Raw genomic sequence first — 19,254 nt, 5'->3', positions numbered from 1 at the left:
AATTTCAAGGTGGGTGTCAATTTCAATCACAGCTGCTTTTCTGACCAACATCTCCTCCGGAAGTCTTGCTGAAGTTTACGGAAGTTACAGCCAAGCATGAGGACGATGCTGATATCGAAAAGAACTGATCCTGAATGATGTCGTCATGTGATGCGTGCGGTTGAATCAATCTCATAGTGGGTGTAAGTACTGCTGCCGCTGATCGGCATCTCCTCCAGAAGTCTTGCTGACGTTTACAGAAGTTACAGCCAACCATAAGGACAATGTCGATCAGGATGAACCTGAATACTGAACGACACCACAATGATTGTTGTTCAACAGCTCAGTAGGCTACAATCGATGCCACAGCACTCGAACATGACGCGGCGGTAGAGGGTGGTAGCGGAGTCAATCCATAAAGTGGCGGAAGGCAATACACACGATAAATCGGAGGCGATGACAACACGGCGTGCGGTGCACATGCAATAACAGAAGTGATGCGCGAAGCTTTTCCAGTATTCCAAGTATGAGCGATTATGAAAGAATAACCAGCGGCCGTATTAATACTAAATGGCGGTGTCATTGTCGTGCAAGATGAACAAGATGGCGGCCACACTAAATGCAAGTGCTAGATGGCTGGTGTCTTTGGGGTTGCAGGGATCGATATCGTTGTGCCTGGTGAATCTGGCGTGATCTGGTCTAGCCATGAGGCAAATCGTTGCGTTAACATCGAATTGGCTGCCTATACCGGCAAGCACACACAGAAGCTTCTCGTTTTTGCGCATTGCAATGGCAGATGGTAGCGTCATCTCACACACAAACAAACTCTTCGATACTCAATCTTGTGCCGTGCTGGATTGGACAGAAAAGCAGGTGCAGGCGATAAGACGTATCCCACTTCTGAGATGTAAAACCTCGAATTTTACCAATTTGAATTAAACGTTCAAGTTATAACAAAGGCACAAAATCGCAAAGTAGAAGAATAAACAGAAGGCTGAAGGTGTTGTCAGTACAACGATCCGTAAACGACCCGGCAGGCAATTGACGTTTCATACTAGGGCGAGGGGTGTTGAAACGCATGGAAGAGCAGGAAGAAACACGGACGAGCGCTGATGAACTGCTACTGTGTGCGTGCAACAGCACCAAACGGCATGTGACGACGGACAGTGTGTGGATGTGTGTGTGTAATTTTAGGCAGCGAAGATAGATCGAGGTTATGTTTACAAAGTGAAAGAGTTTGATGCGGAAGCGTCTTTGTGATAAACATGTATTTTATTTGCATAATTTCAGTGTTAAAGTTTGTAATGTGAACTTAAAAGTAATGACCAATGGTGCTATTCACTTGTGTGCTGTTTGCGAATATTGAAGCGTTAAAATATTGAAGCTTCCTATGTTAGTTTGTTATGCTTAGTGTGAAGCAAAATTGTGTGCTAAAGTGTTATAAATTAGAAAAATGTATACGTATCCGTCTAATGTTTGGTTGTACCTATCTAATTTTCCATATTTTCGGGTGTCCTTATCGTTTACCAGGAGAAAACGATAGATGGAGGTTAGATACGTGCAGCTATTTGCCTCCGCAGGAAGGTATGTTAATTAAAGTTGTTGTATTTGTAATTTTTCATTACGCTGCAATTAAATAACTAATCGGATAAAATTTGCCGTTTAACATTATGAATAATCGATGTTATCAGTGTTCTTCAGAAGTGTTCCAAGCTGTCCAAAGACACACAAATCCGCAATCCACAATCCAAGCACACAAATCCGATTCACCTCGTATGCACCCAGCGGATTTCATGCAAAGGATATTGGAAAGCCATCAAAGAAGTGGGCATGATGGAAAGGACACTTTGATTATTTTTACTTTCAGATTTCTTATCCTTATTTTTGTTTACACCAACCTTGGATCGTCGGCGCGGGCCTTATGGGAACTGCGCGGTTAGAGCAACAACCGGATGAGCATTTTGTTGCAGGCGGAAATTGTCTCAAGTTTGGGAATTGAAGAGAGTTACAGCACACTGTGAACATCGTTGTAAACAATCGATGGTAACATTTATATGTATAGCTTATGAATGCATGTGTTTATCTAATTATTCATTAATTCGTTTATTTATTAATTTAAGCGTTAGCGCTCCATCGACATATGTTTTTGTTGTTCTTTTTAGAAAATTGCTCTAACGGAACAGCTTATCCCGGCCTTTCTCGGATTTAGTTGCTGTTGCTTGACCGCGACGATTGACACCAGAGCTTGCTATGGTCGTATTGTCGTCGTGTAATCGTGTTATTGCTGTTAACGCGCTTTGTTTATATCTATTAAGATGCAACAGCATTATTTATTTTCCGGAATATGGTTAGCGTTGTTCCTCCTAATAAGACGGAATACGTTTGAAATTAGCACCTGTGTCAATCGTCCAACGGTTGGCAATAAAGTACAATAAATGATAGGAGCAAAAACGCGATGGCTGTTAGTGATTTGCGAAATGAAACCAACAGCCATTGTACATTTTTTATCTTAAACAAGTCCTATCTTAACCGCTGAAAACTACCAAAGCTACAATTTTTCATTTCATTTGTCATTCATCATTCTATTTAGAAAAGAATAGATGAAAGGTGTAATATAGTATCAATAGGACATTACAATTAATAAAAATGGAAAAGCAATGTGTTTATCAATAAATAATATGTAATATATATACAGCAACTATAAATAGGTAGAGCAATTTAACTAAATAAATTTATTTTTATTTATTCCTTCTATGGCAGCTTGTTTTAACATTTCCCTGCATGTTTACTCTTGCCGGTGCATGTGTCAGTTTTCTTTTTAAATATTCTTTATCATATTCTATATCTACGTCTATTCCCACGTGGTTTGTGGCGATAGACTTAAATAAGCACTGTATTTGGATAGTTACTAAAAGCTATTTTTGTCCTGACGATCCTTCCCAGCTACACCGTGCAAGAAAAGTCTTATCAAACATCACGTCTAAAGCCTTATGCATCCTGTTGTTGGCATCCTGGCTGCTGATATCTGCATCTATTATTTAAGTATAACTGCAAAATGCAAAATCATCTCCAGCTATTTTTGCTAAAAATGTATCAAACTTTTGTTAATTTTCGATTTTTTCTATTGCTAAACTCTGCGCATTTCTTCTTATACCCTTCATAGGATTCAGTATTGTGGACTGCTCATTTAAAATCACCATTATCTGTGCGCTGCGTGCATCTATTTTCATTAACAGCATCCGACAACGAAGGCAGCAGCTTCCAGAATGCTCTGTAGAAGTAATTGAAAAGACTGCTTGATTTGCTCCTGCTGCAGTCTGGTGTTCATCGTCGGTGATCATCATTATTGGCGACGAAGGCAGCACAGGTTCGTACACCGGACATGTAGCAGAACTCGTTGACGGTTTCTGATCACTTTTCCTGGTTATATTTTTAGGCAAATTTATCACAACAGGACCAGTTGCTCGTTCAGTCGTTATGTACGTTATGCGCTTGTCGATGGCACTTAATTACCACCATCAACTATCTTGCCTGGCGGACGGATCTGGCTAGGAACACAGGTAAAAAATTGCTCAGATATAGCAGTACTCGTTGATGGTTTTTGAACATTAACGCTGATCATTTTGGCTGGTGTACGGCTCACAATACAAACAGATCCTCTAGGAGCCGCTATCACCGATGCAGAAGCACTGGTGGGTAATTGTTGTCTTACAACAGCGGACATCATATCACGCTGATTCTTCGGAGCATGAACTTCGACAAGCGATGCAATCGATGGTACTGCAGAACCCGCCAATGCCTGTTGTCTACCGATCTTCATGCCTGATTCCTGCGGTAGAGCATCAGCAACCGGTACCACTGATGGCGCAGCAGTACTAGTTGACGGTTGCTGTCCATGTTGCTGGCCTAACGGACGGAATGGTGCAAGAACATCAGGTAATGTGGACCGATGATGATTATCATCACCGGCATTCGAGACCAGCGCTGACACTTCATCCGTTACCTTCAGCTGTTCATCAACACGGACTGGCATTCTTTGTTGACTCGCGCTGACCGGCCACTGAAACCACCGAAGGCACTGCACTTGTTGTCGGAAGTTGTCCAACAACACGGCCTGGTACATCTGACTGACGAAGCTACTTATCACATACCAGCGTTTTATGTCCCCATTCTTGGTGTTTCCGGGTTACTCGCCAACGCGCTGTAGTCGGATCATACTGCACCTGTCCTGCTTCGATGAATGCCTCCCCAAAGACAAAATTAGAGCACGCGTTCTTATTCCTCATCTTCCGGCGCCGTTTGGAGAATGTGGGAGTCACTGCTTTATAAAAACCACCGGTCTACCACAAACTGGAAACAGCGGAAAACCCCGTGGGTCACCGGTCACCATGCTAAATTGAAGCAAAGTTGAAGTAAGTCTGACAGTATCTAAAGTAATAGAAAGACTGTTTGATAAATTAACATTGTTTTATTTTTCATTTCAGCTAATCTGCCGTACGAAATAGCAAAATAAATATTTCATTTTAATGTTTTATTAAGCTAAACCGACATTATATTTTTCATCTAAAACGTTTTCGATGTGTTTTTTTTCTCATCACGTTTAGGCGACGTATATCAGATCGCAACTGCTAATAATTTCGTCGTCTGAGGCGGACTGTTATTGAGGTACCAAATCTTCAGTGATGATGAATGCGTTCACGCTTCTACGAGCCGCTAATTGGCGGTATCCAGATCATCGTCGTACTGTTAGCTTACCTAAGCTACCGAAATTAGCGACGGTGTAAAGTGTAAGAGAAAGACAAATCGACGATATAATTAAAATTAATGGTTTACATGGATTGCGCTCCACTAACAATATTTTTCTCTTATATTGTCTATTTCAGCTGTGCTGTAAGAATTACGAATGGTCGTGGTAGACGCGTTAGGATTGCAAGGCGATAATTGCGCTCTGAAAATGCTAGCACAGATGTTTGGGCCACAGAGGTGACGTTCCGAGATTGTAAAAACATGCCGGGCCCACAGGTACGCAACAACCGCGCCCAAATCTATGGCATAGTATAGCTCGTCCGCTAGCACCGGTTACACTGGTGCGGGTAGGAAGCGTGCAAATGAAAAAAATCTGTAAAAATATTCCCCTTATTCCTTTGCACATACAAGAAACGATCACGAACGATCAGCATGAAATGCACTTGAATGATATTATTCTTTTTCTTTAGTTTCAGATAAACCGTTCTCATCAATGCCATACCATGTACGGTCGGCTAGTTACACTTCATCACGAAGGACAATCACATCTGGGTGACGGAATGCTGCCAAAACGATGAAGCTGGCTTAGTCCACGATGACGACGCAACTCCTGCACGTTCGTCGTCATACTATCATTTCAACTGGAGGCATGTTTGTTTAGGCGGCTACAACAAATTGTTTGAACATGTTCAATGAAACAAACATGTTGTTTTGGCTTCTCACAATTACTGGTAAAGTATTGCATTCTCTACGCTTTATTTATATGAAACGCAAATAACTTTTTTTACTTATTCTATATTTTATTTTTTAATTTAATTATAGGTGAATGCTGGAAATTTCCGTGATAGCCGTTTTCGTGCGCTGAATTAGGTTTGTATGAAAAATAGTGTATTTTTAGAATATTTAATTATCAATAAAATAACGGTCGATTTGAAAATTAGCTGTGTTGATATACAACCCGAATGAAAGAAATACACGGATAAACGAATGTAAACAATACACGAAAGAACGGGAGGTCCGTTTCATCCGTACCCCCCCACGCCCAATCATGTCTTCCGTTGGGCGCCTGAGCCATGCACGGTTGGGCGCCCGTTTCTCCTCCTCCGGCGCCGTTAGTTTAGCTGTCAATTGCCTGCCGGGGAATGATCTTTATTTTGACATTCAGATTATCGCACAGTTGTCACGGTGATGGTCATATTCTGATCCGGCATATTGGGCACTATGGTCTTATCAGGGGTCAAATCTCCAGGATATTACAGTAGTAACTTTAGTTTGTAGTATATAGTCTACGTTGTATGTTAAATTATGTTTAGTGATCCTCGGGCAATCTGAACACATAACCGACGGTTGGGACAGAAGCTCACCACCATGACGAGCTCAGAGTGGTGATTTAGAGCACCCATCCCATCGCGGAGCACTAGACAACTCGGATGCTGGAAACCATCGCTCACCTAACACCTGTAAAATACGGTGTCGATGCCACATACACCGAATCCCTGCTCCTTTGGTTGGGAATATTGGAATTCCCCATAGACATTATGGAAAGAGAACGGCTGGAAATATTCCCAAGCAACATTTTTACTCAAGTTTTGTCATCCAGGCGACCGACCAGTGTACATTATTTGAATAAAAAATATTTTAAATTGCGAAAAAAAAAAATTGGTTTAAGATGAATCGATTTCTACGAGATTTAATTTTCAAATAACAAGTAAATCATAAGTTTGTAACGACCAAGCGTTTTACGGGGGCGGAAGGTTAATTGGCCGTTTTAATAAGATTTAGCACAATTCGGAAGAGCACACAAATAATTATACCCAGAAGTCAGTGGCTTACGTCTGTTCAGTTCAATGTCGCGCCAAGAAGAAAGTTTTTTTTTTTAAAGTTAGGTTAATGAAGTTAATAAATACTTGAAAGTATTTCATTATCCTGCTTTGTCAATAACTGGGTAGATAAATAAAAAACCATTTTTTTATTTACCCTTTTTTATGTATAAGATTGTTATAATTATGATTCTTGAAGTTGTAACAACTCTGATTGCTGTTAAAAATGATGGCCTAATAATAATATTATTATTTATTTATACTAATAAATTATCAACGATTTTATCTTTATTAGCGATTGCTGTACTTATTTATGACTGTTCAAAAATTTTAGCTTTTCTTATTATCATATAAAAATAAACAATATTAAGACATGATAATCTGTTAATTTGCTCATCCACGGCGGCTAAAACAAACGTTCAAAAATGCTGCTTGGGTTTGTGATAAACAGGCGTTACGCGTAACGCTAGCGTAACGTAGAGGGCTGAGCCTTACTTTTACCGCATTTCTGTAGTCCAGCGAAATTTAAATGATATAGCGCTAATATTATTTTAACAATATTATATAATTATTATTATTATATTTTTTGTATACTTCGTGCAGCAAGTTCAAAATGTTCTTGTCGCAATATATTCCATTTAAACAATTGGGTGCGGCATATTTTTGAATTATCTGAACAAAATTACCTGTAGTAAAAGAGGGTTTTTCAATTATTATTTTAGAATATTTTAGAAATTGTTTTAACGTTTCTGTACTACTTTCATTAGTTTTTCTAAAATAATTTGATTTCTGAATTCGTTGATCGGTCTTTCTGTACTTGGAATGTAATCATTATCATCTGTGTTAGATGAATGTTGAGTCATTAAGCTTTCAGATACATTAGCATTTATTGCTAGTTCTATTCGTGGAAGTGAGTTAGCGATACTATTTGTAGTTCCTTTTTTGTATGTTATATCGAATTCGAATTCTTCCAGCTCTAATTTCCAACGTAATAATTTCCTATTTAAATCGTTTTTCTGCCTAAGCCATAGTAAAGGTTTATGGTCTGTACGGATTTCAAACTTATTGCCATAAATGTATGGCCTGAAATGTTTTATAGCGTAAATAATGGCGAGTAATTCTTTTTCTGTGGCAGAATATCTACACTCTGTATCATTGAGAGTTTTGGAAGCATACGCGATAGGGTGTTCTTTTGAATCTTCGAAGCTTGATACCCTCCTGCGTCACAATATGTCCCAAAAATTCACATTCCTTTTGCAAAAACCCGCGTTTATCAATTTTAATTTTTAAATTGACCTGTTTCAATCTGCGAAGAACTTTCTGCAAATGTTCGATATGCTGCTGCAGTGAGCATACTGCGTGCACTGCAGCAGCAGCACTACTTGTGAAGTGCATACTGCGAGCTAGCTTGTTTAAGATTTCCACAATATTCGTTATCGGATACTTGTCGTCAATAGTCTTTTCGTTAATTTTACGATAATTAACGACGATTCACCATTGTTTTGCACCATTTGAATCGGGCTTTTTTGGCACGATCCAAATTGGTGAAGTCCACGGAGATATCGAATGCTGGATAATGCCATCAGCAAGCATCTCGTTTATCTGCTTTTGAATTTCAACTTTGTGAATGTGTGGATATCTGTACGATTTGTAATGCACAGGAATCTCATCTACCGTGTTAATAATGTGTTTAACGGATGTAACGCAAGATAGTTTTTCCTTGTCCCTGGGAATAATGGAAATGTTTACATAAAGTACTTTTAACAGATGTTCTTTTTCTTCTTGGTTTAAATTATCCATTTTAATCATATTTTCTATTTCAGTTTTCGAAATAGAATCAGGTGCTTGTACCGTATTGTTAACTTTGGCAATTTTATCGACTTTGAAAGTTGAAAGTTCAGTTGAAAGTACTGTTTGGTAAAAAAGAAAACCATTTTTCTTCCAAAATTGCTTAAAAATGCTGTAATATTGCCATTTTTTGCAACATAAAGTCCTGACGGAATAACGATATCGTTAATGCGAACATCATTGGGCAAATTTGGGTTACTGAATTGGTTTCCACTGTGTGCGTTTCTAGGTTGAGTTGTCGTATCCTCAGGTCTATGCTTGTATTGGAAAAGATAAGTTTATGTTTACCCGTATCCAAAACAGCTTGGAGTTCAGAGAAGCTTTCGTACACTAGAATGCCGTCAAAATAATTATGAAATTTGAACAGAAAAAATGTAACATCCGAATACAACATTTTTGTAACGCCCTTTTAATTCGCGTAATGCGTGCCGTTACTATCTGCTATTGATATTGATTTGCAATTTTTTCCATCGATTGGGGGAATACGTTAGGTGAAATGAAATTTGTATTCGATCAAATATCGACTAAAATTTATGCACATTTTTTATATGTATATGCAATATGTAACAATATGTAAGGCATTCCGTTTACTGCGTTTACCTCTGAGGCAGGGGTGCAAAGACCTCTTGAAAATTTACTCCGTTATCATAGTGCTGTTCAGTATCCTCGCTAGTATGCGTGAATAGTTTTACACCTGTTCTTGTCGTATCGACTTCCATCGGTGAGTGCTGTTGCCTACTACTGTTTAATTTCTCAGAACTATTCGGCTTTCTAATAGTGAATGCGGCGTTCTGTTAGTTCGGCTTTCTAGTGAATGCGTTCGTATTCCGATTTTTTGATGAAGGGTCAAACTGTTTCTGATAAGAAATCTTCGTTTCGACACGAGGTGCTAGTATTTTATTTGTGTGTTGCAGATTTTGAAATTTGAAAAGGAACGAATGTGCAGATTCCAAATATTCGGGTCTAGCAGCTTGCACGTAGCCAAAATATTCTTTATTTAGCCCTTTTATAAAAGCGACTAGACATTCTTGGTCTATAAAATCATTTATATCCTGCCAATGGTTACAATACAAGCCTTTTTTTTCTTGCCAAACACTTGCCTTTTTTCATATCGTGTGCAATTTCTTTTGTACGCTCGTTTGGTAGGTAGCCATGTCTTTTTTTGTCACCGAACGTAGCATTCAACACTTCGATAACCACATCGAATGATGTAGGATTACCGTTCACACATGAACTATCTCTAGCTTTGCCTTCTACTTTATTTATAACTATTTGCTCGTACATAGCGTAAACTGCGGTAGAAACAATCGGCTGATACATGCTCAGTGTTTTTTTCGCTGTGGCAATCCATGATGCCAAATGCATTTTATTTGCATCGAATAATGGAATACTTGTCAAAGGATCAGAAACTTTGAAAAGATCGTTTTGGTAACCACCCGAAGGTCCGGGGGAAGCCAACACGTTTTGTTGCTCAAGCTGTCTGAATAATTCGCCAATTTTTTAATTGGAGAGTATTTAGACGCTGGTCCATGGTCCAAATTAGCCATGAACGTATGGAGATCGGCTAGTTCCATTTTTTGCACAAAAGATAATGCTTTCACTTTCGGAAAGGGTTCGAATCTAGGCATAAGCTTTTAACACAATGCTTATCTCAGTGGGAGGTGCCTATTCTCCGATTGAAATCCTCCAGGGTGTTTTAGTTTACCTGTATATCACCACAAGTCGTCCACAGGTCGGGAGATGGTTAACACCGGATGATACCAAAAAGTAAATTGCAGGTCTCTGGCTGTTGCAGTGATGTCGCACTTTAATTTGTGTTGCACACATATAACTATATATTACACTATTATGTGACATATATGGGACAACGCCACTCTACGGCTCTTTCATAATGGCATCAAGTCAAAAATTATAAGGATGAATATTTTTAGGAGTTTTCTTCAGTTATTATCGTATATATTAGCATAAAATTAACTTAACTTAAAATATTTTTTGTATTTATAAAGCTGACTAAATATCCTTTTTAAAATGCCTAAACTTATCAAAATCCGTTTATATTTGAAAAAGTTACAAAGGTTCAAAGTTTTCCAAAAAAGTTAAGATTTTTCTGCGTTGTTTTTAACAAGTCTTGATTTTGAGAGGTCTATTCTAGAGAACCAGAAAAGATAAAGAACTCACATTTAGTATTTTTCTTAGTTTAACCCTTAGTATTGAAACCTATTATTTGGAATTGCGCTATTACAAAGTTAATTTTTTTAATTTCATCCCGGCAAATTCCCATTGCGCTGTGGTACAATCGTCAACCGCATGACATACTATCCGGCTGCTTGGTATTGAATAAGTCTCGAAAGCCTGTAAAAGCATGTCCTAGTGGGACGTTACGCCAAATATTTGGAGAGTTGCCAAAGCAGCTTTGACAGCGCAGATTAGCCGCCACTTAACGATGATGAATTGGCCGCAGCTTCGTTACAAGTCCCGTAAACCGAATCCGAGACGACCATGAGAGAGTTGCAGCCAGTAGCGATCCAAAAGAGCTGCAAGCAACACGGAATCTTTTTTAATGTGTGCGTATGCAATTAGATTAAAATAAAAATTCTAAGCCGGATTAAGGCTACAGTGACATAAACGCGTTGTATTTTGATATTTTTCTTTGTATTTCGATGATTAATTAAAAGAATCCGTGAAAATTCGATCGTGAAGTTCACATGGAGTAAAAAAGAACTTTTCTAACTGTGTGTTTACAACTACTAAAATGTTTGGTTTTTGCTTTAAATATACTGTTGTTGTGTAATGTACAACATGCTTAAAAATGTTTTTATAATTTTTTTACTTTAAAAGAATACAAAAAAAACGATTAAACAATAACTACAATGGTTCGAGATGCAAGGCAAGGCGAGATGCAAGGCTCATGGCTAGCAATTGCAATTGGTTGTATTCATTGCATTTTATTGATACATGCGATATGACATTTGGTCCAAGTCTCCAAGGATTGAATAAACCAGTGCTCCTCCCCAACCTTTTTGGGTTGGCTGTCAATGACTTTTGGATTACGACCCCCATAGCAGGATTGTCATTCTTACGTACCATAATAAGCAGGCCTTAGAAAATAATGTTTGCGCCAAATAAGAATAAGAAGAATAAAAATATTAAATTCAAAATTTGTAATGGGTACAAAAGTTTCAGGTAGAGTTGCTGAAGGATAAGGTTAACACATTGCCACAGAAACTGTAGATATGGTATGCTAAAGGGTTAAAAGGTAAAACAGCATAAATAAGGAAAAGGAAGGTTTTTTTTTGGTAGAAATAAGACTTTAAACAATCACTTCCCTATATCTTGGAAGGAAGATTTTTTTCGCAGTAAACTGTAGCGCCATAAGGTATCTTCTCTCTAAATTTGAGCAAAATCATTCGAGTGCTTTATTTTAAACAAAATATACACATCATTATATCTTGATAAAACCATCAAAAATAGAAAAATGGAATGGGAAGAAGAGGATGTAGGGGTAATAGGAGCATACAAATCATACCCTGAACTATAACCTTTCTATGTGGCAAATTTGGCTCAAATCAACGTTGTAGTTATTGCGTGATGCAAAACTGTACATACAGACAAATACAATACAAAAAGGCCGTTCATTTGTATTCACAGAATTGTAATTACGGCCTATGCGGACTTGAGTACCACATCGCCGGATAGTCAGCCCTTGCTACGGCGGACGGTTCATCCGCGGTTGGAACCCACGACGGGCATGGTGTTAAGATGTGCGGAATAATGGCTATGCCGCGGGACTGCTCCTATCCAGCGGGTAACTTACTGCATACAGCCACATTGTCTCCTGCCGGATGCATACGCTGCAGTTAGGAGGAAGGATGCACACCCACAGTAAAAATCACCGTAATGAACATCTTCTTTTCTTTGACCGATAAATCATAACATTCCGGAAGAACACACATTTGGCGACAGTTGTGCACAAACATGCACATTCACACCCTTGTGCAGACGGCTCAGCCTGTACGTGTAATTTACAAAATACGAAAGCAAAAGCATAGTGTAACACAAAGTTATGCTTTATGCATTCTAGTTTCAGCTGTCCTATGTACGGCCATGGTCACCTGTCTTGCGTACAATACTTCGAATTGGGGCTCTGTGCGTTCCACAGCAAACCCTCCAACGTGAGCATCGATTCCTTAGTCACTTTTTACATTGCAGCATTTGAACTCATTGCGATTTTTTGGTTTGATTTGTGAAAATGCAACTTCATCGCCGCAATGTTTGTTAACGGTTTTTAAGCACCACAACAATTCGCGAGTTTTTATCACATGCGAGAAAGAGATAGTGCTATATATAGAATGAGCATAGGCGACGGCTGACAGCGATTGGCCGTCTGACGCACATACACATCTTAACCTTCGACAGCGCGCTCAGACGAGGAGTATGAAGCGTAGCCAAGGACGGATTGTTCGAAACGCTGCTTGACAAATTTGGTGTAGGGCGGAAGGAGAAGACCTGAAAAAATGAGCGAAAGGCAATGATTTCCTCCGTGGCATTGCCCAGCGGGAGAAATTTCTCCCCTTAACACATTGTTAACATCATTTTTCACGCTTGAGCCCCTCCTACTTCGTGAAACGCTTTAATTGCACTATGCAGGCATTGTGGAAATTTGTTATGTATTCTTCATTTTTATTTTTTTATGTAATAAACGTAATATTAAAAGTTTAGTGATTTGGCAAAGTAAAGTTTAATGGTTTGGTTTGAATGCAACTGGTATGTATATTGTATGATTTTTGAAAAACAAAATTTGAAATTCTTTTACAAATATTCCACATTAGTATTTATTAATGAATCCTCCCACATTTTGTTTTGAACAAAATTTATTTGTAATGTGCACATGCGCAGTGTCCATTTCAATTACTATCACACTAGCAGAGGATGCTGTTCATACTCTGTGCATAAATTTAACGTAATAAGCAGTATGTCATATTAGCTTAGTTCATCAACTACGTTGCGTGGACATAGTTGCGTGAGTTTGTTGTTTGTGATACCGTTTTGTGAAGTTTGAAAGTGTAAAATAGTAGTACAATCAAAATAATTCTAGTTCCTTCATTCCAATACAAAACAAAAAAGTGGTTCTATCATTCTATTAATCGAATGAAACTTACGTTTCAAACAAACATGAGTATTGGTTCTTGTAATTAAAATATTGTGTAAATTATATTTTGTGAATATATGGAAAATATTATGGAAACTGGCAAATCGTTTTTCATACGGGATCTTCTTGGAGATTTAATAAGCTGCCGTGAATCTGGTACGTTGCCTTCAAAACAACACACACACACACATACACACACATACACACACACACATACACAATCACACACATTTATATAAACATATACATATACATATACATATACATATACATATACATATACATATATATATATATATATATATATATATATATATATATATATATATATATATATATATATATATATATATATATATATATATATATATATATATATATATATATATATATATATATATATATATATATATATATATATATATATATATATATACTTATATACAAACATATATACAAATATATATGCAATAATATACACAATCCTTTGATCGCTTAGGGCCTGTTGTTTTATTTTGTTTGTTGTAATTTGTTTGAGTCGCAGTCATTTATGCACAATAAGATTTAGTTGCATAGAAGATAACAGCTTTGAATTAAGCTTCAACCAGTGTCACAGCGTTGAGCGGAAGTTCTACATGGCAAATTATAAAAAAAATTATATTTGTATATAATTTGTCTGAGGACAGCAAGGCAATTAAATGTGTATTTTTACTAATATTACAAAAAATATAAAAATGCTTCACGTGCGTCAAAATGGGCAATTACGCTTGGGGAAAAATGGGCAGAAGCTTTTAACATATGGCACTTGGTGAGACTATGGTGTTGTGTTTGCCCCCCCCCCCCTAATTTTTGTTAAGTTTGATTAATTTTTAAATATATTTTTGGGAAAAGAGTATTAGACCTCCTGCAGTACAGGGTATTTCGTCTCACATTTAACTGCCGATGACGGCGGAGTACTCAAGGTTCTCAACAATAAACAATTATATACACAATTTTTACATCAATGGCTTATCTACCTCTTTAATCTCTATAATAAAATTCTAGCAAAGGCTGATCAGTGTTACTTTCCAGCGTTAGCTTGGATGCTTTCTGTTTATTTTACATTCATACAATGGCAACCGCTTTAGTCCAAGGTCTTTGAAAGAGAACAAGTCGATGCGTTTAGTGTAAATTGGCAGAAAGCAATGGGAAATTTTTGACAGTTAAATTGAGCATTAGCCAGCATCGCAAAAGAAAGTGTTAAAAATTCACAGTCGTTAAAAATAAAAAAAAATGTCGAAAACTTGCTCAAGTTTGGCATCGCGACAGCATTGATTTGATTTGTTAATTTTAACGACTGGTCCTATGCCTTCGTCATGAGCAAAGTCTATATAATACAAAGGTCGAGTCGTCCAGAACATTTGATCAAAAAGCGTGGGAAAGTTTTGACAGCTGAATGAAAAAGCTTCAATAGTTTCATCGTAGCATACATTGAGGTTTTAGTTGTTGTGCATGCAGTGGTCTGAATGCATTTTTGGTCATTTTTACATCGTTTATTCGTAGTATTGCACTTAAAAAAGTTGACGAATATCTAGAAAAGATAGAATTATAGTACAATTATTGATTGTAACAAGATTAGTGCCCAAAATTAGGACGAAATCATGTGCAGCTCAAGAGAACCAAAGCTAATAGGCTTGTTTCCTGATTTTATTCGTTTTCAAGTGATGAATTAGAGAAAAAACTTTTCCATGCCACGTAAATGAGAAGGAAATAACTATACACACTAGATTTTGTGCAGAAAAAGCACAATTGGCCCTAAAAAATGTTTGGTTGTGTGGAATCGTTCACAAACTTTTTCATCAAACTGTCAACTGTACTGTACCTAACTGTAATCTAACTGACCACTGTATTATATAGACTTTGGTCAAGAGCGTCAAGAGCGCACATACTGCTCGATTTTTCTCTGTATTTCCTGTATGCTATATCGAGCAGTTGTTAACAGTTTTGACGATCGTTTATTTTAACAGGGATGAACAACAAATGAACTCTGTTAAACTAAAGTGAACTTTTTTTTAATTCAGGAGTAACGGTCCAAAAAGGCCGTATTGCTTAAAGTGAACTTTAAATGACAGTTAAAATGAGTTCATTTATTCGCGATACCGGCTATTGTTTATATTTAGCGATGGACGCTACTATGGAGTGAATGAGAGTTTTGTTTAGCATTTTGAATTCATTTTGTAGTTCTAATTAGACCAATTAGAATGTTACATGGTTGATACAATCGAAGGATCTCATTCATCATTTCGCCCATCGTCATTGTACCTGTGTGTACCGATTCGATGTTTTATTTCACTCTCAGTGGTTAATTGAAAGTTAAAAGGACTTCTTATATGGAGTTGGAACATGTACTGTGCAGTTTTATACTAAGCTTTTGGTTCCTTCGGTAAACAATGAAAAAGTCTATCCATGTTTCTGAATACAGAGTGGACTCAAATTACTTTTTCTTATGTCTTCAAAAGTGATTAGCCGCAGGAAATTTAAGCATTAGAATATTATTTATATAAACTTTCTCTTCTTTTCCGCTTTAGCTATTATCCGTTTGTTTGTAAACACTTTTTCATTGTTTGTCAGAAACTGCAAGGAAACTGTCAAAAGCGAGCTGAAAGCTAGGGTTTGCATCGACCTGTTCTCTTTTAAAGACCTTGGCTTTGGTTAAGAAAAAAGCAACGTCGACTTAGTTTTTAGTCTTTTGAAAGGTGCACTATGCAAATTGCAGTTAGAATTCAATTTTTTCTGTAGATGGGCCAATAGTTCAATCGGTTAAAGGAATGTTTCAAACGGGTAGTGCAATCGTGCAAGCATTCTGTGAAGGTTTGTTATCCTTTAATCATCTAAACCAATAATGGAATTTTGCAAGCATCCTGTGCAGTAGTCATCAGACTGTGGTAGCCGGTATAAACAGCTTCGATGTAAGGGCGATTATTTTGAGTTGTTTCCGAGGGGCATCCATCTGTATACATAATAAACTAAAAAAATTCTGCCGCAGAGTCACAACAAAACATGATGAAAAGTAAAATTAACTAAAATGTTTTGGGATGTTCACATAGGCACCCACAGTTTGATGACAGCTCCACAGTATGGTTGCAAAATTCTACAATTAGGTTGCTACACTCCATTATACAGCGCCTACCATAACTATATGGACAGCCGTTTTTCGCGATTTGCGTAAAATCCATAAGAGATAGATAAAAACAGTGAATGTATGAGTTGTGCAGAATACTATTTCGCATCTTCGTATATTATTTTCAATTTTTTTTAAACACGTTTTTACACGAATTATAACGAAAAAACAAATATATGGTCGTACCATAACTATAAAGACACTTCGAAAAACGAATTTTATGGGCTAACTAACGCATTAAAAAATCGTTCAATTCGCGATCAATCCATATTCGGTTCTATATCAAGTATCAATATTTAACAACATGTCCGTCATGGGTTCAAGCTCCAAATAGACCGTGCCATACGTAGGACTGACTATCCCGCTATGCGGGTGGTAATCCAAAAGTCATTGAAAGCCAACCCCACAAGTGGTACAGGCAGGCCTTGACCGACAAACGGTTGTTGAGCCAAAAGAAGAAGAAAAAGATGTCAAGTATGGCCAGTTCCGGCACTGCTCGCAGAAAATTTCTTTAAGACGTTTCTACCACAGCTTGACGATTTTTCCACCCCAACCGTTTCGAATTTCTCTGAATTCCGCTAAGCCATTTATTTCTTCTCTTCTCATCAACAATAAGTACTAAGTTTCCTAATTCAATGGGTTTTGTTTCGTTAAGCAATTTAGTCCTGCGTGTTATTACAGAGAAATATTCAATAACCCATCGCCGCCGACATTGATTTGTATTAGTTTGAATTAGCTTCCAGCTTCTTTTAATCCTGACAGGGCTCGTTAAGTCGTGATCTAGTAGTGGTTTAGAACCTCATGTACTATCAGGTAAAAAAAATGGTTTGGGGTCAATGCTTCACTTTCTTCCGAAACCAATGGTAGATAGTACTGATGCGCGTTGCGTTCCGAACCTGCCAGGTGCGATCCGTTCCAGCATGCAAGCATCCGGACCGCGATCCTTATTTTTAACCCAAGCAGGTTCAAACTGAACCTGTTGCTCCCACCGTTCTTTGCGATCCGACCTGAACCGGCAGTTATCAACGATCATATCGATCCGATCTGAACCGGCTGCTCTCAGCGTTCTTTGTGATCTGTGCTGGGCCGGTTGCTCTCAGTGCTCTTTGCGATCCGGCCTAGAACGCACGACATTCTACTCTCTTTGTATTGATGAACCGGTTTGCTGTAAACAAATCATCCAGGTTCAATTTAACACTTTAAGCGCCGTGTCATATAAATTCGCATGACGGTTTTGCTCACCGTTCAGCTTTGCATCTGACGCTCAGTGATTCTCTTGAGAACGAATGAGGTAGGAAAGAGAGAACGAGAACGACATGTGCTACGCCGCTTATCGCAATGAAACAAAAGAGTGATAACAATCGCACGAGAAACTGTCGCTCTCATCGCTCTCTTGCCATGCGCTACGTGCGCACTCAAAAACTGTGACGTCAGGCTGGCGGTCAAAGTGTTAAACCTGTTTCTCTCAGCGTTCTTTTCGATCCGGTCTGGAACGCACGATCATCTGCTCTCTTTCATACGATGGGCCGATTTGGTACGTACGAAGAAAGCAGGTAAAGTCTGAACCTGTTTCTCTCAGCGTTCTTTTCGTTCCGGTAAAGAACGGCGTTCTCTTCTCTTTTGCTTCTTTCTAGTATGGACACACACACACACACACACACACACACACACACACACACACACACACACACACACACACACACACACACACACACACACACACACACACACACACACACACACACACACACACACACACACACACACACACACACACACACACACACACACACACACACACACACACACACACACACACACACACACACACACACACACACACACACACACACACACACACACACACAAACACACACACACACACACACACACACACATACACACACACACATAGGAGCGATTGTGCGATGCGCTCTCAGGAACGAAGTTTTGCACCTCACGGAGCGCTGCACGCAGGAGCGATTGTGCAATGCGCTCCCAGGAGCGAAGTTTCGCACCATACGGAGTGCTGCACACAGGGCTGCGTATGTGCGATGCGCTGCCAGGAGCGAAAATGCACAATCGCTCCTGTGTGCAGCGTTCCGTGAGGTGCCAAACTTTACTCCTAGGAGCGCATCGCACAATCGCTCCTGTGTGCAGCGCTCTGTGCGGAGCTACCTCAAGCGCACCGCATACTTTAGAGAGCGAGAGCGGTGCGCTCCGCTCTTGAAAAGAGCTACTTGACCCAACACTAATTGCGATAAGCGGCGTAGCACATGCCGTTCTCGTTCTCTCTTTCCTACCTCATTCGTTCTCAAGAGAATCACTGAGCGTCAGATGTAAAGCTGAACGGTGAGCAAAACCGTCATGCGAATTTATATGACACGGCGCTTTAAGTGTTAAACAAACCTCATGTGAACTTTTCTGGCTAAATAAAGAGAATTAAATACATAAAAATCCAATTTAAAAATCATTCAAAAAGATGCCAAAATGTAACTATCAGCCAAAATCATATCAATTAACATATTTGGTGGTTAAAACCACCCGTTACA

At 38.5% G+C, this 19,254-nt stretch overlaps 1 protein-coding gene across 1 annotated transcript in view; it reads left to right on the top strand.

Moving 5' to 3' along the window:
* The first annotated feature begins 13,376 nt into the window (after positions 1 to 13,376).
* LOC133392209 (barH-like 1 homeobox protein) overlaps positions 13,377 to 19,254 on the top strand; it is a 206,003-nt gene continuing 200,125 nt past the window's right edge. Inside the window, exon 1 of the mRNA XM_061651746.1 lies at positions 13,377 to 13,698. Within this exon, the coding sequence (XP_061507730.1) occupies positions 13,620 to 13,698 (79 nt within the window). The 5' untranslated portion in view covers positions 13,377 to 13,619. The remainder of the gene's footprint in view (positions 13,699 to 19,254) is intronic.

The sequence above is a fragment of the Anopheles gambiae genome, chromosome 2 (genome assembly GCF_943734735.2).
Source record: "Anopheles gambiae chromosome 2, idAnoGambNW_F1_1, whole genome shotgun sequence".
Lineage (NCBI taxonomy): Eukaryota > Metazoa > Arthropoda > Insecta > Diptera > Culicidae > Anopheles > Anopheles gambiae.
This window is presented reverse-complemented; position numbering and strand designations above follow the sequence as displayed.